General features: G+C 39.8%; 1 protein-coding gene and 2 long non-coding RNA genes across 4 annotated transcripts; 1 reads left to right on the plus strand and 2 right to left on the minus strand.

Moving 5' to 3' along the window:
* Window positions 1-1,380: 1,380 nt before the first annotated feature.
* On the minus strand, window positions 1,381-20,774 carry LOC127533254 (uncharacterized). Its single transcript, XR_007941035.1, has 2 exons — window positions 19,380-20,774; window positions 1,381-2,145 (listed from the first exon to the last, which is right to left on the minus strand). It is a non-coding gene; the product is annotated as an uncharacterized LOC127533254 (long non-coding RNA).
* Window positions 2,187-5,668, minus strand: LOC110959885 (uncharacterized). Its single transcript, XR_007941034.1, has 4 exons — window positions 5,526-5,668; window positions 5,338-5,421; window positions 3,392-4,824; window positions 2,187-3,103 (listed from the first exon to the last, which is right to left on the minus strand). It is a non-coding gene; the product is annotated as an uncharacterized LOC110959885 (long non-coding RNA).
* LOC110945316 (intelectin-like) lies at window positions 5,845-17,435 on the plus strand. 2 transcript variants are annotated; one of them, XM_051945856.1, is made up of 8 exons: window positions 5,845-5,977; window positions 12,673-12,756; window positions 12,873-13,019; window positions 13,191-13,438; window positions 15,403-15,561; window positions 16,512-16,629; window positions 16,876-16,982; window positions 17,078-17,435. In XM_051945856.1, exons 2-8 carry the CDS (start codon window positions 12,675-12,677, stop codon window positions 17,219-17,221), a joined length of 1,005 nt encoding a protein of 334 aa, XP_051801816.1. In that variant the 5' UTR covers window positions 5,845-5,977; window positions 12,673-12,674; the 3' UTR covers window positions 17,222-17,435. The 2 variants fall into 2 exon arrangements, with proteins under 2 accessions (XP_051801816.1, XP_051801817.1); XM_051945857.1 differs by lacking the exon at window positions 5,845-5,977 and adding an exon at window positions 12,020-12,203.
* Window positions 20,775-21,495: the final 721 nt, after the last annotated feature.

Genomic DNA, 21,495 nt, shown 5'->3' on the forward strand with positions numbered 1-21,495 from the left:
TTTGTTAAAGATTTCTGTATCATTGCGAGATAGCCATGGCATCAACTATGACAAGTGAACACTGTCAGCTGCCTTGAGATCCTACTACAAATCCACCACTGCGGACTTTTCAGGACTTATCAGCTGGAAATGATACAAGACAATTGATTAAATTGTGGGGGTGTTTCTGAGTCCCATAATTTCCCAGTACATAAGCTATTGCCTGGGGACCAGACAGCCTTTATATTGTGTATTACAAATACACATAAAGTCAGTCTGGAACTGCTCCATTGAACCAAATCTAGCCCAGAGGCGGGACTACCGATCACAGCTTGAATTGGAGAGTGCCAATCAGCGTAACACATGTGTGATGCAATCACTAAGCGACCTAACAATTGCCTTTCCGCCATGATGTTTTGTAGTTTTACCAGCTTCCTTCGCCGTACAGGGGTCCTGAGGAAAATCTAAGCTCTCCCTTTCAACAGTGGAGGGCAGCATTACGCATTCTATCGTACAGCCTACCGGAATTAAAAATACATCCTTTTTAAAAAGAAAAGCTTTAAGAGCTGCTTCTTGTTGAGGTTTTAAGGACAAATTCAGCCCGTGCAAAACAGAGGAAAGCGCACGAGAGAAACCTCGCTCTGTTGCGGTCGCATCGTTAACTCCCGCCTCTGGTGCTCTGATTGGTTCGGTCTGATCTGCTCGGAGCTTGAAAACCTGTCAAAATGTGTCAATGGAGGAGGGCTAGACCGTATTCCCATATATCCCTTATAACGGGAATACAGTCTAGCTAAGCTAGGCTACATAAGCTACACATACATAACACACGCCTGTGCTCACAGTAAGGTAATTTTGTTTGTGGGTACATCTATATTAAATGGCCACATTCGGGTGCTGTGATTTCTGCCATGAATTTTTTCAAGATTTCCTCCATCGGAAGGGATACAATCAATGACTGAGCAGCTTTGGCGGAGTACTGTGCTCTCTGAGTGCTCTACTTGTTTGTTTTTTTTATGTGTAGCAGTGGAGGTTCTAGACTAATTTGGCTGGGGGGCGGGGGGGGGGGGGCGGGCAGTGTTTAATCACAGGGGCACATTAAAAAACAACAATGATATTTAAGCACTAAAAACTTTGATTTTACTTTATATTAAAATCAAATAAACTTTGTTCTGTTTTTTTTTTTTTTTTTTTTTTTTTTTAAACAATAAATGCAACAACTGAAACAATGAGGTTATCAGGGCCGGTGTTGAAATGTGGAACTTTTTTTTTTTTAGGTTTAAATTTATTCATTTCGAACTTGGATGAAAGGAAAAACAATACATACATATATGTATACATTTATACATATACAACAAAATATAATAAAATTGTAGCTATAACAGCATTGTTTTTGTACTACCAATAATCAATTTCAAAAACCAGATTTTGTTCGAAAAGGGTGTAGGAAGAAGTAAACATCAATCACATGTATCAAAAATGGCTTGGTTCCTGACGTTCCAAGCCTTAGAACTACAGAAACAGGATAAAGTGGTCGGGCTGTCTGGAAAACTGGTCCTCAAACATGTTGAGATCCATGCATTGGCCCGTCTGGATTCTATACTCAGAAGTCACATCATTCCTGAACTTGCTAATATCTGTGGAAATATGCACATTAAACATAGTTTCTAACTACAATTATATATTTATTAACATAATGTATCATGTACCATATGCATGTATTTTAAAATGTAGGCTATGCATTTGTTTGTTTTTAACACAAGATTCATATAATGACACATAAATAATTCCTTCGCCAACTCTTCTGGCTCTTCCTCTACCTGCTCCTCAGCTCTCTCAACATCTTGACATGACCTTGCTGCTTTCCCTTTTTAAAAAAAAAAATGGAGCCAAAAAAGGATGCAATGTCCCTTTCTTGCCTCATGCCTACAATAAGAGGAAAACTGTAGAAGCATCCATCTCATTTAACAAGTAATGTTAACCATCCATTCATAGCACAGGGGATACTGTCCATTACTTTACTCACCAAATGTAGCATTTATCAAAACACAACAGCCAAGACTGAGGTTACTTGGTTAACATCAGCACTCAATCGTGATATTTGATTCAGTGGCAGTTCCCCCAAATTTTTATCACCACAGTCTACAGTCATGTAAGGGCTCACTCCACCTGCAGCACCAGACAGTGCAGAGGTTTTATAATGGGTGATTTTAACCACGACTCTCTTATAACAACCCTGAAAAACTTTTACTAGTATGTGTCCTGTTCTACCAGACAGGATAAAATAATGGACCTTTATTATGGATAGGTGAAAAATGCTTCTAAATCCCTCCTTCTTCCTCCTTTGGGTTTTGCTGACCATAACTGCGTGTACCTCCTGCCCATCTATGTGACTGTTTCAGAAGGAGAGAAGATAAAGACTAAGGACAATGAGATGTTGTCAGAAGAACCTGTGCTCTCCCTGCAGGAATATTGGGCTGTTTTTATCCAGTCCTGTGGGGATGATCTTGATGCTCTGGTGCATGTCACCAGCTATTACCTGTAAGCATGTTGAAGTGTACCCCAACAACAAGCCATGGGTCAGCAAAAACATCAGATCCTGTCTGAATAAAAAGAAACAGGCTTTCAAAAATGGGCCTGTCTCTGTCCTTCAGTCAGCCACCAAAGACTTGAAAATTGAGATTCTGAAAGCAAAACAGCTAAAAAACCCTTCTTGAAAGCAAAATGGCTGCAAACAATCTTGTTTCTTCCTGGACATGTATGAAAACCATTGCAGGCCTTCAAAATCCCCAGAGCAGCAGCCAGATCATTTTAGACATTTTCTGATTTTAGCAAGAACATTTTGGAACTGAAGGACACTCAGCACTTTACCACTGAACTCAGCAATTTCAGAAAGACCTTTCGTACCATGAAGGTGAACAAATGCCACAATCCTGACAACAGCAGTGGTTGCTTATTAAATCTTGTACTAAAGAACTCAGTCCTGTATTTCAGGTTATTTTTAAGAAGTCCTTGTGCAGCCGGTCTGGTCTAACTCTCTGATCCTCTTTCCTTTGCGTTATGTGTGGGGAATGATGATGGCAGACCACTTTCTTGCATGCCAGCTGATTTATTTCTCTTCCCGTTCCTGATGAACATAAAATAATTTTGGTACAGCAACCACGAGGTGTCACGCTAGCTGCTCCGTTCCTATCATATTCAAAGACCGTCTGAAGTAAGTACAACAAATAAAACAATCATGCACAGGTCAATCATGAAATCACTCTCACTCTACCAGTTAGCGGCATTTTTGTATATTATACATACTTTATAACTGTTTAACAATCAAACTGAGAACACAATACAAACATGCAAACAGAGCTATGAAAACAATTAAAATACAAGGCACACACAAAAAACGAGGGAGCTCACATACCTGATGAAAATAAAACCATTTTGGTACAGCAACCACGAGGTGTCACACTAGCCACTCTAAAGAAGAGAAGAAAACGTACTGCATGAGAAACCACACACCCTCACCAGCTAGCCTCAGTCCTCTCTAATTTGCTGTACTCTACAACTAAAACCAACAACATAAAATTCAGACATTAAACAAAATAAATCAGAAATAATAAAACAAGCTTTAAACCACATTCAAACACGTTTCTCCTGGATCTAAAGCTACAAATGTAAAGCGCTCTCTGTTCGCTCAACCGTTCCTATCAGATTCACAGACCATCTGAAGAAAGGAGTGCAAACAGACAGGAAGTGACATCATAAAAGGGTAAAGGTCACAGAAATATGGTGAGAGTAAAAGTCACAACATCGAAATAAAATAAAGCTCCCCAAGAAAAATTAATAAATCAATACACAATAACAATGACATCCTAAGCAAAATAAATTAAACAACAATGTAAACAAAAACAATGGGGGGATTTTGGATGAAATGAATAGCTTGTCTAACACACCTGTTACACTCGCAAACACAGCATGTGACCTCCCTTAGGAAAGATGCCGTAATCGTCCCTGTCCCTAAATCCAGTCATCCAAAAGCTTTGAATGACTTCAGGCATGTTGAAGTCATTTCATCCTGACACTTCAGTCAGGATGAAAGTCTTTGAAAAACTTGTTAGGAATGTGATCCTGAGGGAGACTGAACATGAGCTGGATCCAATGCAGTTTGCATACAGACCCAACAGACAAGTGGATTGACTTTACTAAACAGGATTTTTAAATGTGGAGAGTAAAGGGACATTTGCAAGACTTTTGTTTAACACAATCCAGTCCCACATTTTAACCAAAAGACTTTTAGAACGGTTTGACATCAGCAAAAATCTGTTGGACTGGATTTTAGGCTTTTCAACTGACACGTCACAAAGAGTGAGAATAAACGGGTTTCTGTCTGACCCAGCGTTCTCCTCCACGGGGTTTCCACAAGGGTGTGTGCTGTGTCTTTTATTATTCATCCTCTACAAAAGTCTGTCAGATGTTGGAAATCAGCCTATCCTACAACCAATCACAGAAAACAGAAAATATATGTGTGAGGCTGTTTCCTCCGGTTCTTTTGATGGAGTAGTCAGGAAAGTTCTTATTAAGTCCAAAGAGTATTTATTAACCCAAGATTAAATGTGCAATACAGGATTCTGGGTCGGAGTCCCTTTCCCCAACCAACAACAGAGTGTTCAGTCAGTTCAAGCAGAATCAGACTCCCTACGTTTCCCAGTATTTTACGCTGTAACAGAGTTGCATACTATCTAGGTCATATTGTCTTGATACGTGGAGCGACCCTCCGTTCCTCCTGGTGCGGTTTCGGTTGACTCGCTTCTCCTCTGCCTGCTTCAAGGCCATCTCCTATAAACAAATTCTGATCTGCACAACAACAAACATACAACCAATCATCTAATACCATCTGGTAACGTCATAGTTGTTTTGCAGACTTTTGTACTTCTTCATTATCTCAAAGTAAACAGTACTACTGGCACACTGTTCTTGTACTAAATGTCAAGGGCGCACCGTGTATATCAAAAAAGCACACTGTGAAGCAATAGCAGATAATAAGTGATTCTTAAAATATAGCTAAATTATTGTAAAAGAATAAATCATATTAAACTGTGTGTAAGCAATTGCAACTTTCTAGCTGACCTGCACTAAACCATCTTTTGTTCATTCCAATCACACCGTGGGAATGATGTTTGAGACCTTCCTATTGCTCAGGTCAGCACAACTCAGATGAGCACAATAAGCATCATAACATCACCTCTGAAAGATAATATACTGAAATTACCAAAAGTTATTCTTTTGAACATTCATTTCCCACACAGAGCAGATATGAAAACAGGGCCATCATTAAGAACGCGGACGACGCTGTTATTGTCAGCTTACTCAGAAAGGGTGAAACCAGTCATGATCCAGTTATTGATGACTTTGTACAGTGGTGTGAGGAGTCCTTAAACCAAGCGAACAGATCTAAAAAAAAAGATTTAGTCACTGATTTTAGAAAACAAGAAGACAGGCACGGAATCACTTTAATTAAAGGTCAGAAAATAGAGCAAGTGCAATCATATAAACACCTTGGGATCATAATTTACGAAACATATAACTTTGAAGAAAACTGCAAGTCTGTCTGCAAAAATGGCCATCAGTGCCTTCACTGCCTCAGAAAACTTGCACATTTCCACACTGACCAAACAATCTTGACTCTGCTTTATTGTTCTCTTATTGAGTCTGTTTTATTTTTTTGCTTGTTGGCATGGTTCGGTCAGACCTCCGCTACAGAGTAAAACCCGCTGAACCAAACAGTGAGATGGTGCAGTTGTCTGATTGGTGAGTCACAGTCTTGTCCAGCCTCCCTGTGCACCAAACAGGTACAGAGGATGGCTTTATCAATCCTTAATAATGACTCCCATCCTCTACAGAGTGAATTTCAGCTTCTTCCTTCTGGACAGAGGTTTTTAGTCCCAAAGTGCAGGACAGAGCTTTATATAAACATCTTTGCGCCCGTCGCCGTTGCTGAGCTCAATAAGTAAGTAGTGACATTGCACTTTATTTGACTTTATTTATTTATCCTATTTCTTATCTCTGTGTATTATTGTGACTTTAAAATTTTATGTTCTTATCCTGGTTTTGATCCTAGAGATTGCTTTTTTCCACTAAATTTTTATTTTTTATTGTGTTTTGTTTTTATTTATCTTGATCTTGTTGTGACTCAGTCTGCCTGCTAAGGGCCAGTGGTGATCAGGCAGCTTTGTCAAACACATCAATTCTATATCGAAACTTGGAATCTTCAAAAAGTTTTCAAGAAAGTGTCTTCAAGCAGTCTTCAGAGTCTGATGTGAATAATGTTTATTCAATACAGAGGCTTTAAAAAGAAACATAAGCAGAATCTGGAGATTTTAAGTGACTACTTAAAGCATTACATCTTCTTTTATACCTTCTCCTAAACACTCCTGTTCTGTTCTGGAAGGGCTCAACCCGTCATCTTTAGGCTAAATTAGAATGCACATTAAGTAATCGTATCAAAAGTTAGACCACCTCGTCTTTTTATTTCTGCTAGGTTGGCATTGTTTCTGCTTAGTTCAGTGTGTCCTAGGTTTCAGCTCACAAGTGCAGACGTAGAGAGGGCATGAACTTCCTGTCTCATGCCTTATGTGGGCTCCATAGGCTTCTGTTGGGTTTGTCGCTTTCCACAGGCTTATTCAGTGATACTCATATAACTTCAGCTGACACGTTAGGTCTCCCAATCTTATCTTTGTTAGGTTTTAAATTCGATTTACACATCCTATTTGTCTATTTTTATCATTTGTTTAATCTTAAAATATCACAACAATCTTATCTATTTTATCTTATCTTTTTCCTTATTCTTGCTGCTATATTGGTCAATAGCAGAACACTGAGCACTTTTTTGTCTTGTCACGCCATCAAATACCTGCCTGCTGTCAGGTTCAATGTGTGTTTCGTAATGGAATGCCAATTGCTATCATTTTTCTGCAATACAAATTCACCCATGGGTATAAAAAAGTAACCTTAAACCTTGGATCTTGGACCAAGGTTTAACAGCTGTACAATAATGTTTTAAAGATACATTAGAAAAAAGTGATAGAAGGAACCAATGATTGCAGCTACACACGTGAACAAAATTATTGGTACCCCTCAGTTAAAGAAGGAAAAACCCACAATTCTCACTGAAATCACTTGAAACTCACAAAAGTAACAATAAATAAAAATTTATTGAAAATTAAATAATCAAAAACAGCCATCACTTTTGAATTGTTGATTAACATAATTATTAAAAAAAACAAACTAATGAAACAGGCCTGGACAAAAATGATGGTACCTCTATAAAAGATTGAAAACTATTTGACCAGAGTGACATGATTAACTCAGGTGTGTCATTTAATTGACATCACAGGTGTTTCCAAACTCATAATCAGTCAGTCTGCCTATTTAAAGGGAGACAAGTAGTCACCCTGCTGTTTGGTGAAAAGGTGTGTACCACACTGAACATGGACAACAGAAAGCGAAGGAGAGAATTGTCCCAGGACATCCGAAAAAAATTATAGACTAACATCTTAAAGGTAAAGGCTATAAGACCATCTCTAAACAGCTTGAAGTTCCTGTGACAACAGTGGCTCATATTATTCAGAAGTTCAAGACCCACGGGACAGTAGCCAACCTCCCTGGACGTGGCCGCAAGAGGAAAATTGATGACAAATTGAAGAGACGGATCGTTGGAATTGTATCCAAAGAGCCCAGAGCAACCTCCAAAGAAATTAAAGGTGAACTCCAAGGCCAAGGTACATCAGTGTCAGATGGCACCATTCGTCGTTGTTTGAGCCAAAGTGGACTTCATGGGAGACGACCAAGGAGGACACCACTGCTGAAAAAAACTCATAAAAAAGCCAGACTGGAATTTGCAAAAATGCATGTTGACAAGCCACAAAGCTTCTGGGAGAATGTCCTTTGGACACATGAGACCAAACTGGAGCTTTTTGGTAAGGCACATCAACTCTATGTTCATAGACTCAAAAACCAAGCATACGAAGAAAAGAACACTGTCCCTACGGTGAAACATGGAGGAGGCTCAGTAATGTTTTGGGGCTGCTTTGCTGCATCTGGCACAGGGTGTCTTGAAAGTGTGCAAGGTACGATGAAATCTGAAGACTATCAAGGCATTCTGGAGAGAAATGTGCTGCCTAGTGTCAGAAAGCTTGGTCTCAGTCGCAGGTCATGGGTCTTCCAACAGGACAACGATCCAAAACACACAGCCAAAAACACCCAAGAATGGCTGAGAGAAAAGCGTTGGACTATTCTAAAGTGGCCTTCTATGAGCCCAGATCTGAATCCCATTGAACATATGTGGAAGGAGCTGAAACATGCCATTTGGAGAAGACACCCATCAAACCTGAGACAACTGGAGCTGTTTGCTCATGAGGAGTGGGCCAAAATACCTGTTGACAGCTGCAGAACGCTCATTGACAAATACAGAAATCGTTTAATTGCAGTGATTGCCTCAAAAGGTTGTGCAACAAAATATTAAGTTATGGGTACCATCATTTTTGTCCAGCCCTATTTCATTAGTTTGTTTTTTTTAAATAATTATGTTAATCAACAATTCAAAAGTGATGGCTGATTTTGATTATTTAATTTTCAATAAATTTTTATTTATTGTTACTTTTGTGAGTTTCAAGTGATTTCAGTGAGAATTGTGGGTTTTTCCTTCTTTAACTGAGGGGTACCAACAATTTTGTCCACGTGTGTACATTCTCACTGTGTTATGCAGTATCTGATTGAAACATATGAGGATGATGTAATAATAGTGAAACATGAGGTTGTTTGGAGTGTATATGTTAAAAGAGGATCTATACATGAGAATGAATGAGCTGTTGTAAAGTGGTGTGATCACATCAGGAAGGACAAGTTGTCACCAAAAGGATGCTATGTGTACATTGGTGACTTATGTATGAATCTGTGCATGAACCTAAAGTGTGTTCTATAGTGCGGTTCAGAGAGAGAGAGGCTCATTTCATCTGAGAGTGTCCTACCAAGCAAATCCATGGTGCTTCATTTGGTGCTGGTTTCTTTTGTAGTAAAAAACTTCTTATTATGCAATGAAGCCGGTATCAGCACAGCTTCTTTCATCTTCTACACATTATCGATGTTTGAGAAACGAAAGTTTTCAAACAGAAGCTGTGCTATCTTTATTCACAGTCGTGGTTCCCGTCAGTGACTGATAGATTTACCATCAGTACATTGTAAACCTGCAAATAGTGTAATGAAATAAAAGTTTGCAATCTGCAGGTTATGGAACAAGTTATACAACAATTGTTTGATATGATCTTTTAGTGACCGGATAGTATTTTTGATTCTCATTTTGATGTTCATAAGATATGCTCTAAAGCATAAATACTTGCGTTAAATTTATACTTTGCTGATTGAAAATTCAATTGAAAATCTTTGTGAGGATTCTGCCCCAGTTTCCCCTTTGTTGTTTTGTTCCTTTGGCTCCCCCTGTCTGCTGCACCCGGTCTTCTGATTAATGTCAGCTGATGCAATCATCTCAACTCATTTCACCTGGTCCCCTGCTTTGCCATTTAAGCCCTGCCTTTCCCTCAGTTCTTTGCTGGCTCATTGTTGGACACAGACCTTGCTTCAGACTCTGCTCCCTGTTTTCCCTGCCCTCTGGATTACATCAGTTCTATGGACTTCTTTGCTTCTCTCCCCTTTTTGGATTTACCCTGTTGGACTCAGTTGTTTTTATGGACTCCAGTTTGCTCTCGCCTCAGTCATTAGATTCCCGTGTGTAAGTACCTTTTGTAGCCCTGTCGTTTGTCACTGTTTAGTTTAGTTTTTGCCACTTCAGTCCCGTTTTCAGTTTGTAATAGTTTTGTTTTAATAAACCTTTTTACTATAATGCCTGGCTGCCTATCTACTATGTCTGCATCTGGGTTCTCCAAACACCCCCGTTGTGACAACCTTAACTAAAATAACAGTGGAACCAGCCCTTTGCAGTTAAAAATCCTGTAAAGTGTTCAATCTGTGGGAATATGGCCTTTTATTTACTTTGAATTTCTTTATTTGCATGATTATTTGGTGTGGCTTTCCTTATATTTTGTTGTGCAATTAGTTGCTTGATTCTTGTGTTGGTTTTTTAAATTGCATGTTTTGTTGTTTGTTTGTTTTTTTTCTTTGCATATTCCTTTTTTTCCCCTTGTTTCTAATGAGTTTAGGCCACACCCACTACCTGCTGGTGTGTATCAGAACAGACTGTGGACATTGGTTGAGCGCACCTGGTGCCAATCAGCTTAACAGGGCTGGACCTGGGGCAATGACGGCAAACAAAAGACGCAATCAGACGAAGACTGAGGAGAGCCGGCAGGAAGCAGACAGAGCAGAGGAACAGGCAGCGCGGCGAGCCGCAGGGCGCGCGGCGGTGCAAGCCGCAATGGCGAGCCACAGACAGTGCAATGGGCAGCACGATTGATAACCGGGCAGAAGCGACGGTGAATGGCGGTCTGTAACGAGCACCATGAAAGACCATTAGGCTGAAACAAGGGCGCACAGCACCGGCACAGAAGCAGGACAACCGAAGAGCGAGAGAGAGAGACTCACGGCAGCCGTAAAGTGGGGCCAGGCCTGGAACGCACGGCGGTGCTCAACGCGTGTTTGCGGCATACTGGGCGGCTTGGATATCGCCGCCCAGAACCGGCTCCAGAACCTGCGTGATCGCGAGGCGCAGCACCGTGGCCCCTGAGGACTGGAGAAGCTCCCCGTCAAAGAAAAGGCCTCGCATGACGAGTCCAGTGGTCACCCATTCCGTAGTGACTTGATTTTAAGAACTTTTAGCCTGTTAACTTTTTATTAGCATTTTTATCGTTTATTCTTAAATGTGTTTGTTTGTGTGTTGTTTTGTTTTGTGTTTTTTTTTTTTTTTTTTTTTAGATGAATGGAAAAAAAAAGGTTTTATCCTCTGTTATGTACTGCTCACCTCTGGGTTAAGAACCTCTTTTAAAACGGGTCCTAGTCCCTTACTAGGTGGCGTTGTCAGTTTTAATCGTTGTAATCCAAACTATCCAATTTAATTCTATTTTAAAGGCTTCAATCTGAGAGACATACCACACTCGGCCGTGACAAATCTTTGATATACACAGTGGTGGGAAAAAGATTTCAGACACCCTTAATATTTTACACAATCTCAAATATTATGAAATATACAGATACAAATTATATTTTTTGTTTACTGTTTATAAGAAAAGCTAACAACTTAATTCTTGACAGCTTCAATATGTCAGTTCTCAACACTGACATCAAAGTCAACAAATAACAGAATGTGTTCAAAACTGAACAAAAAATAAACCATTGCATCAAATTAATATTTAGTAGTCCTGCTATTAACATGCATTAGAGCTCTAATCCTGACTGGCATGTTCCCCACGAGCCTTTCACACTGCTGAGCAGTAAACTTGTCCCACTGTTCTTAAATTACTGCTTTTAACTCTTCTAAACTCTTCAGTTTACGTTTTGAAACAGACTGTTTGATAATCCATCACAGATTTTCTATGAGGCTCATGTCTGGGGATTGAGCTGGATACTGAGCTTTTGCAGCCAAGTTCTACTGATCCTGGATGCATTCAAGGAACATCTTGTTGAAACATTCAGTTTTGATATTGACAGCACAGTGCACATGCAGAAGGAAGCATGTGGGTTTGGAGAATGTCACAATGCTTGGCTGAGTTCAATGTGCCATCACAGACAGTGAGATGACAAACACCAGCAGCACTCATGCATCCCCAAACCACTAGAGCTGGAGATAATGCTTTGCCTGGCCTTCTGCGTACCCTAACATTAGCAGAAGAAAGATAAAACTGAAAACTAGACTCATCTGACCACAGAATCTGTGTGCTTGGGCCCAACGACACCGGGCTAACCTGTGTCTCTCATTTATCGGGGTCTTCTTGACACCCATATAGGATCTTAAGCCATGATCTAAAAGTCTACCACGTACAGTGCAGGTGGAACACTGGACATCAGTTTGATTTGACCACTGCTGCTGAAGCTCCTGTGATGTCCTTCGGTGGTTTTCCCTGCACATGCGGATCAGGATGAGATCAGTTCTTGCTGAAGAAACTCTTGGATGCCCAGATCTTGGTTTGTCTTCCAAGCTGTTGGTTCGTCTGTATTTCTGCAGAGTGTATCCAATTGCTGAAGGACTGCATCTGCACTTCCTGCCTGTCTGGTGGCAACTGCATCAGGTGTGAATTATTTCCTCGCCCCAAATGTAGCACTCAGGATGCATAGTTAAGAGATGCAGATATTGGTTTTAAGGATTGTCAGGTGTTTGGTCTTTGTTGGTGGTGATGGAGGCTTAATCAGGAAACTATGAAGAAGGTTCCAGGATAAATCCAGGAATGTCTGTGGGTTGGCTGGTAGAAGAGGTGTACCATGTAGAGGCTGCCAGAATGTGTGAAGCAGAGAAGCTCCAGACTTGAACCTCAGACACAAGAAGTAGCAGAGTCACTTAAACCTCAAGAGAAACTCCAGAAGAGGAAATGCTGAGGTTGGCTGAGGCGATTCTGCCACATGTATGGGTAGACTGATCTGGAAGCGACTAGAGAGTTGAGATGACTTTTCATTAATTAAAATATTAAGAACAGACAAGAACCATGAAAGAAAGAAGTGAGTGACAATTTAATGTTTACATTTATTCATATATTTTCACAGATATGCTACACCAAATTCTCTCATGGTTGCTGATGTTGGCATTAGTGGAACACACATATTCTGCAGCTGCTTCTTTTCAAATTGGTAAAATGCAGCACATACACGAGACATTTCCTGTATTTGCTCATTCACTGTATCTTTCCGATGTGCATCATTACAATTAAACTTTCTTATTTTATGAAATCTGGCTTTTATTTCAGAAAACTTGGAGCTCAATCACACGGACACTGTGAGGAATGTTAATGCAACCAGGACAAGCTTTGCACAACTGGAGAAGCTGAGAAACAGGTCCACTTATGTTGCAAGGAGCTGTAAAGACATCAGAGACAGATATGATGAACAAGAAGGTAAGTGGGCCTAGTCTGTAGGAGACATTTCTATTTGCAATAAGAATGAAAACCTTTAATCAATTCAGTGTATTTTACGCTTTCAAACATGATTTGAACAAATATTTTGGCATGTAGCTCAAGCTGATGACCCAAGAATCAAAACAACAATATGTACTATCATGTTTTCAGATGGGTTGTACTACCTGACCACAGCCGATGGCATGGTCTATCAGACTTTCTGTGACATGACCACTGCTGGAGGAGGCTGGACGCTGGTGGCCAGTGTCCATGAGAACAACTTTAATGGACAGTGCACAGCAGGTGATCGCTGGTCCAGTCAACAGGGCAACGATGCTAACCTGCCAGATGGAGAAGGGAACTGGTCCAACAGAAACACATTTGGAACAGCAGAGGGCGCCACTTCTGATGATTATAAGGTATATGGTAAATTTGGGACCTATAATAGTATCTACTAATGTGGGTAAACATTGTAGGATCAACTCCACCTTTGATTCTTTGTCCTGCAGAACAGACTGCAACAAAAGTGACATGTGCATAACTTTCTATGAGGCATTAGTCACTGGAAGAGTAGAAACAGCACCTTCTACTGTGGTCAGTAGAAGGTGCTGCACAGACATCAGTGTTATTGCACTTTCACACCCAAGCTCATATTTCACCTCTATGGGTCTGCAAAGCAGTTCCCTAATGATGTTAACAGATTGTGAGAAGAAGCTTCTTTTTGACTGAATGTTGTTATTAGCATTTTATAGTCAATGTATATCCTACAGTGCTGTGAAAAAGTATTTGTTGTTTTCTGTTTTTCCATATTTCTCACACTTAAATGTTCCAGATCATCAAACTAATATTTATATTGATTTAGTATTTGAGAGATAACCCACAAAACACAAAATTTAGTTTTTTAATCACGATTGATGAAAGATTTATTGAAAACCTGTATCACACATGTAACAAAGTAACCCTAAACCTAAAAACTGGTTGTTCTCTTGGCAGCAACAACTGCAGTTAAATGTCTGTTACAGTTTGTGATCAGTCTTTTTCATGGCCTTGGAGGAATTCTGGTCCACTCTTCTAAGCAGAATAGTTTTAATTCAGTCACATTAGATGGTTTTCAAGCATGAACTGTCCTTTAAAAAGTTTTTTTGGAGCCATTCAATTCAGACTTGTTTGTGTGCTTTGGGTCGTTGTCTTGCTGTACAACTAATCTGTGTTGAGCTTTACTGTAGGTCTTGAACTGATGTTTGAACATTGTCTAGGAGGATCTTCTGACATAGAGCAGAATTCATGGATCCATCACTTATGACAAGTCATCCAGATCCTCCAACATCACACTACCACCACCATGTTTCACTGCTGGTATTATGCTCTTGTTCTGCAACGCAGCATTAACTTTACACCAGAACTAATGGAGTCTCCCAAAAAATCCACCTATGACTGATCAGTCCAGAGGATGTTATCCCAAAAATCTTGGGGCGCATCCAGCTCAGACCAGCTTGTCTTGTAGGTCAGGAGTGGTTTGATCCTTGCATCTCTCCCATGGAGGCCATTCTTGCCCAGAGTCTTCCTTTTTGTGGAATCATGCAAATGAACCTTAGCTGAGGAAAGTGAGGCCTGCAGATATTTTAATGTTCATCTAGGTTCCTTTGTGATCTCTTGGATGAGTCGTCACTGTGCTCTTGGAGAAATGTTGGTCATTGATCCACTCCTGGGAAGGTTCATTGTTACTTCTTCGTTATATGTATGTTGTAAGCCGTTCCACTAGGGGGCTCTATTACTCCTGTGGAGAATGTTCTTGTTCAAGTGAGTGACAATGTTGCAGTCGTGTGTCACGAAGTTCTACATGCTAGAGGCAAAATAAATTTTCCTGAACTTAATATGAAGTGACCTTTAGAACTAACATTCATCACTGTTCAATGTTTTCTCCATTTGTGGATAATTACCCTCTCTGTGGTTCTCTGGAGTCCCAGGACCTTAGCAATAATTTTGTAACCCTTTTCAGACTGAAAAATGTCAATGATTTTGTATCCGTTCTTGAGTCTCTTTATAACGTGGCATCATGTGCAGCTTTTTGAGATCCTTTAGCTACTTCACAATGCCAGAAGACAGGCTCTGTTAAGTGATGTTTAGGTTCAACAAGTATGACAGAAATCATACCTGGGTGTGGCTGGTGAAATGGGTAGCATTTTTTCTTCAGTAAATGAAATCTGCCTTCAGAAACTGAATTTAGTGTTTTCTTGGATTATCTTTGTCTTTTATTCAAATCTACAAAAATAGAAGATATCTGTAGGGGAACACATACTTTTTCACTGCTTTGCAGGTGTGACAAGTTTTGGAATCAAGACAGACAGCTGAGTGAATCAATAATATGTGTGTGTGTTGACAGAATCCAGGTTACTATGATATATCAGCACAAGATATGTCTGTGTGGCATGTTCCCAACAACTTTCCACTGAAGCACTGGAGCCTGGCATCTATCCTCCGCTACCACACTAACAACCGCTTCCTCAGCCTGTATGGGGGGAACCTCTTTGAGCTCTTCCAGGTAAATGAGTTATTTGAATTACAAGTGTAGATCCAGACACTGCTGAATGTTTGATGTTTGTGACAACAGATGACACCAAGGTGAAAAGCTGTTTGTTGTTGCATATTAAGGTTTTCTTCAGTTTTGTAGAATCACATTTTCTAATTCGCTAAATCACAAATTGTGGAGTTTATTCTGCTTTTCTTCAGTTTTTTTGTACCTGGAACAAAAAACAAAAAACAAATGCTGCATCCACTAATTCTCAGGTAGACAAAAACTCCAATAACAATTAAATGAAATACGTTTAGATGCAAGCAGCAATTAAGGAGTCAAACCATTCAGCAGGACACAGTCCCTACAGCAGCTTTTATGTTTTATGTCAGCTGACAAAGATGACAAGATGATTAAAGTGGAATTCAGGATCTGCAGATGAGCAGGTATCTATAGTAGTACGTTACTTTTGAAGTTTTTCTGACATCCCCAATACACTTATTAGATGTAACATTATGACCACCTGCCTATGAGTCTACCAGACAGTTTTATGGACCAAACCAAGAGGTAAGAAGCTCACGTAGCAAAGGAAAACAAAGACAATAAAAACCTATGTCACCATCATTGGTGGATGTGGATATCAATCTAGATTGTCTGGGACCATAAATTGTACACTGATCAGGCATAACATTTTGGCCATCTGCCCAATATTGAGTTCGCTCTGTCCAGTATGACTGTGATTGGCTTAAAGAAATGCAAACAAGGCAGACAGTTTTCCCCTTTATAACAGAATGGTACAAAGGTGCAGTGAGGTCATTCTGTACTCCAGTATGATCTGACTGTTCAAGGCTAGTATGGACATAACTCAATGACACCAAGACTCAGACTCAGCCTGAATTTTCAGTGTGCAAATATGCAACAGTGATACAAAAATCATTATTTGAATGAGTGGTCATGATGAGTTTGTTGCATTTTTCCAGCAATATCCAGTGAGATACAACATTGGTTCATGCAGTGACAGAGGGCCAGTCTTTCCTATTGTGTATGACTTTGGAGACAAGGAGTCCACCAAACAGTTGTATGGACCAAATGCAAGAGGTAAGAAGCTCACGTAACAAAGGAGAAAGAAGACAATGAAGAATTCTGTCACCATCATTGATGGATGTGGATGTCAATCTGGATGAATGTCTGGGACCATGAATTATGTATTTGGTAAACAAATGTTATGTATAATATTTTTTTTATAAATAAGAGAATTATCTTCTAATTATTAATTTGCTGAGAATGTCCTAATGAACTGTTCTGCTTACAAAGGTTGCATGTTTTTTTCTTTTTATATAACAGCGGAGTTTGAACCAGGATTCCTCACATTTAGAGCAATAAACCATGAACGCGCAGCCATGGCTATCTGCTCTGGGGTCAAGCCAACTACACGCTGTAACACTGAAACTGTGAGTTTCAATCCATTATCAGACTTTTGCTGTCAGTGAGGAAACACAAGAAGTGATGCCAGCCTGACAATCCTGTTTTTTTTGTGTGTCTCCAGTATTGTATCGGAGGAGGAGGGCATTTCCCTGGACATTTGTGTGGGGATTTTTCATGTTTTGACTGGGACAGAGTGATGGGGGACAATGGCTGGAGCGCCTCCAAAGAGATGCGTGAATCTGCTGTCTTACTGTTTTACCGCTAAAAGAACCATTTGTATAATCTGTGTATTCCAAAATCCCACATGTAGCCAGTCAGACTTAATTGTTTATCTTTTAATCACAGTGTTTTAATATTTCAGAGAACCTTCTGCTTTGTAAGAACAGATCGGTATGATGGTGAAATTGTCTCCTGTAATTAAGCCACACACCAGTAGATGGTGATGCTGAACTGTGCATTCAAATAAAACATGAACTGTTTGGCTTGTTGGACTTTTTTGCCATCTTTGCCTTTACCCTATGGAGGCACCATTTATCAGCCATCCTATAATCTGAGTACATCTTCATCTCCTCGATGTGTGTTTGCAACGACTCAAAGCAACCAGTTTTGTCATCCTCCATGCACATTAAGGTCTTTCAGAACCCTCAGCTCAAGATTGTTGTCTGATTCTCTAAGATTTGTTATGTTTATCTCCAGGCCTTCAAACATGATTTAGAGCTCAGCTGTGTTTCAGTGTTTGTTTGGGTTTTTTTAACCATTAGAAAGATCCAATGAAAGACCAAAATGAACAATCTGACTTTTAAGTTCAAGTTAGTTTGTTCCTATCTATTAAATGTTTGAAACCAAAACACTGATACAGAGTTTAATTTATAAAGAGGGGCAAACAGATTTTCTAAATCAGCTGGGCACCAAAAGTTTAGCAAACAACACTCAAGCAGGAAGGGTACATCTATATTAAATGGCCACATTCGGGTGCTGTGATTTCTGACATGAATTTTTTCAAGATTTCCTCCATCGGAAGGGATACAATCAATGACTGAGCAGCTTTGGTGGAGTACTGTGCTCTACTTATTTTTTTATGTGTAGCAGTGGAGGTTCTAGACTAATTTCACTTGAGGGGGGGCAGTGTTTAATCACAGGGGCACATTAAAAAACAACAATGATATTTAAGCACTAAAAACTTTAATTGTACTTTATATTAAAATCAAACAAACTGTTTTATTTTTTTTATTTATTTTTTTTTTTTACAATAAATGCAACAACTGAAACAATGAGGTTATCAGGGCCGGTGTTGAAATGTGGAACTTTTTTTTTTTTTAGGTTTAAATTTATTAATTTCGAACTTGGATGAAAGGAAAAACAATACATACATATATGTATACATTTATACATATACAACAAAATATAATAAAATTGTAGCTATAACAGCATCTTTTTTGTACTACCAATAATCAATTTCAAAAACCAGATTTTGTTCGAAAAGGGTGTAGGAAGAAGTAAACATCAATCACATGTATCAAAAATGGCTTGGTTCCTGACGTTCTAAGCCTTAGAACTACAGAAACAGATAAAGTGGTCGGGCTGTCTGGAAAACTGGTCCTCAAACATGTTGAGATCCATGCATTGGCCCGTCTGGATTCTATACTCAGAAGTCACATCATTCCTGAACTTGCTAATATCTGTGGAAATATGCACATTAAACATAGTTTCTAACTACAATTATATATTTATTAACATAATGTATCATGTACCATATGCATGTATTTTAAAATGTAGGCTATGTATTTGTTTGTTTTTAATACAAGATTCATATAATGACACATAAATAATTTACAGCAGAAAGCAACATTTTATGGACACAGTGCTATGAATTGCAATGACACTGATTTGAAGATTGCAAACATAAACACAATTTCTACATAACAAACCTGATGGTGAGGTATTTGATCCACTCTGATCCACTTGCTGTCCCTCTGGTTGTCCCTCTGTCCCTGCATGTTAACGTCCCTCTCTGACTTTCGTTACCTCCTCTCCATCCTTCTCCAACTCTTCTGGCTCTTCCTCTTCCTGCTCCTCAGCTCTCTCAACATCTTGACATGACCTTGCTGCTTTCCCTTTTTTTTAAAAAAAATAAAAAATTTGGGGCCAAAAAAGGATGCAATGTCCCTTTCTTGCCTCATGCCTACAATAAGAGGAAAACTGTAGAAGCATCCATCTCATTTAACAAGTAATGTTAACCATCCATTCATAGCACAGGGGATACTGTTCATTACTTTACTCACCAAATGTAGCATTTATCAAAACACAACAGCCAAGACTGAGGTTACTTGGTTAACATCAGCACTCAATCGTGATATTTGATTCAGTGGCAGTTCCCCCAACTTTTTATCACCAGTCTACAGTCATCTAAGGGCTCACTCCACCTGCAGCACCATCGCACAGACAGTGCAGAGGTTTTATAATGGGTGATTTTAACCACGACTCTCTTATAACAACCCTGAAAAACATTTACTAGTATGTATCCTGTTCTACCAGACAGGATAAAATAATGGACCTTTATTATGGATAGGTGAAAAATGCTTCTAAATCCCTCCTTCTTCCTCCTTTGGGTTTTGCTGACCATAACTGCGTGTACCTCCTGCCCATCTATGTGACTGTTTCAGAAGGAGAGAAGATAAAGACTAAGGACAATGAGATGTTGTCAGAAGAACCTGTGCTCTCCCTGCAGGAATGTTTTAATTGTACATATTGGGATGTTTTTATCCAGTCCTGTGGGGGTGATCTTGATGCTCTGGTGCATGTCACCAGCTATTACCTGTAAGCATGTTGAAGTGTACCCCAACAACAAGCCATGGGTCAGCAAAAACATCAGATCCTGTCTGAATAAAAAGAAACAGGCTTTCAAAAATGGGCCTGTCTCTGTCCTTCAGTCAGCCACCAAAGACTTGAAAATTGAGATTCTGAAAGCAAAACAGCTAAAAAACCCTTCTTGAAAGCAAAATGGCTGCAAACAATTTTTGTCCAGGCCTGTTTCATTAGTTTGTTTTTTTAAATAATTATGTTAATCAACAATTCAAAAGTAATGGCTGTTTTTGATTATTTAATTTTCAATAAATTTTTATTTATTGTTACTTTTGTGAGTTTCAAGTGATTTCAGTGAGAATTGTGGGTTTTTCCTTCTTTAACTGAGGGGTACCAACAATTTTGTCCACGTGTGTATGTGGGAGGCTATTGCGTTGGTTATTTCTATCCACCTTTTAGAAGTTCTCTCGTATGGTGTAGCTCCCGCAAATGCTCCGTTATGCGCTGCTGCCTGGGGGTGACCGTGACACTTCTCGAACCTTGTTTCTGGCTTTGAGCTTTTCGCACATCTTCAAACTCAACAGCATGGTTGTGCTGTAGGTGGTGGAAAAGGTTAGACGTGTTGCTTTGGGAAGTTACGACGGTTTTCAGACACACTTTGCACTTCGCGTTCTTTTGCTCAGCATCATCTTTGTGGAACCCAAAATATTTCCAAACGACAGATGTGGAATTTCTTTTTGGAATGAGCACAACAGGCTCAACTTCGACCAATACTGCTTCATCTACGGATGCGTCAGCCGCTTCTACATTTAAACCATCAGCCATTTCCTTGTCGTCTGTTTACCTTCTTGCTCAGAGTGAATGGGTGAAGTCACGTGACTCCACACGCTGTCCCCTGTCTTAAAGGGGAATGAACATAGCATACCGGCGCACAGTCAAAACAGACCAAAAATAATTTTATTTTTTAAAACACCGAATTTACCGACATGGGCAAAATGACGTCGATCATCGTAATAAATTTCAGTAACGGTAAATTTTCGGTTTATTGCCCAGCCCTACTCTGAGATACTGGACACCAGAGCTGGGTTTGAAAAGCAAGGTAATTGACTTTTATGACGATAGTGATGAGACATCTGCCACAATACACCACCAGATTACAAGCAAGTTAAAAGAAAATGGCCTGGAACTTGACATGATTTCAGCGTACAGAGCTGATAATGCTAGTGTAAATTATGGGAAAAATAATTCAGTGTACCAGAAACTAAAGGCAGATAACAGTGTCATTGTTAAGGCAAACTGCATGGCCCATGTAGTACACAACTGTGCAAAGAATGCAGAAGACAGGCTGAACATTGACATTGACTCTGTAGTGAACAAAATATTCAGTCTAGGGTGACCATACGTCCTCTTTTGGCCGGACATGTCCTCTTTTGAGAGGCTGTCCGGCCTGTCCGGCCAGCGTTTATAAAGTCCTTCAAATGTCCGGGTTTTTGATCTTGCCTCGCTTGAGCGCGTCACAGACCAGTGTATTTATCATTCACGTTGAATGGTTCCTTTGGAAACACGCTCTGAGAGGCGGAGTTTGAGCCGAACCCCGGAAATCATTCACAAAGCAGGACAGAGGCGCTCCACACTCACTCACTCCTCGCAGGCTGACAGGCAGGTAGACACACTGCGAGAGAACACTCGAACCGAAAGAAAATGCCGAAACGCAAATGTCATTTCACTGATGAAATG

The sequence above is a fragment of the Acanthochromis polyacanthus genome, chromosome 3 (assembly GCF_021347895.1).
Source record: "Acanthochromis polyacanthus isolate Apoly-LR-REF ecotype Palm Island chromosome 3, KAUST_Apoly_ChrSc, whole genome shotgun sequence".
Classification (NCBI taxonomy): domain Eukaryota; kingdom Metazoa; phylum Chordata; class Actinopteri; family Pomacentridae; genus Acanthochromis; species Acanthochromis polyacanthus.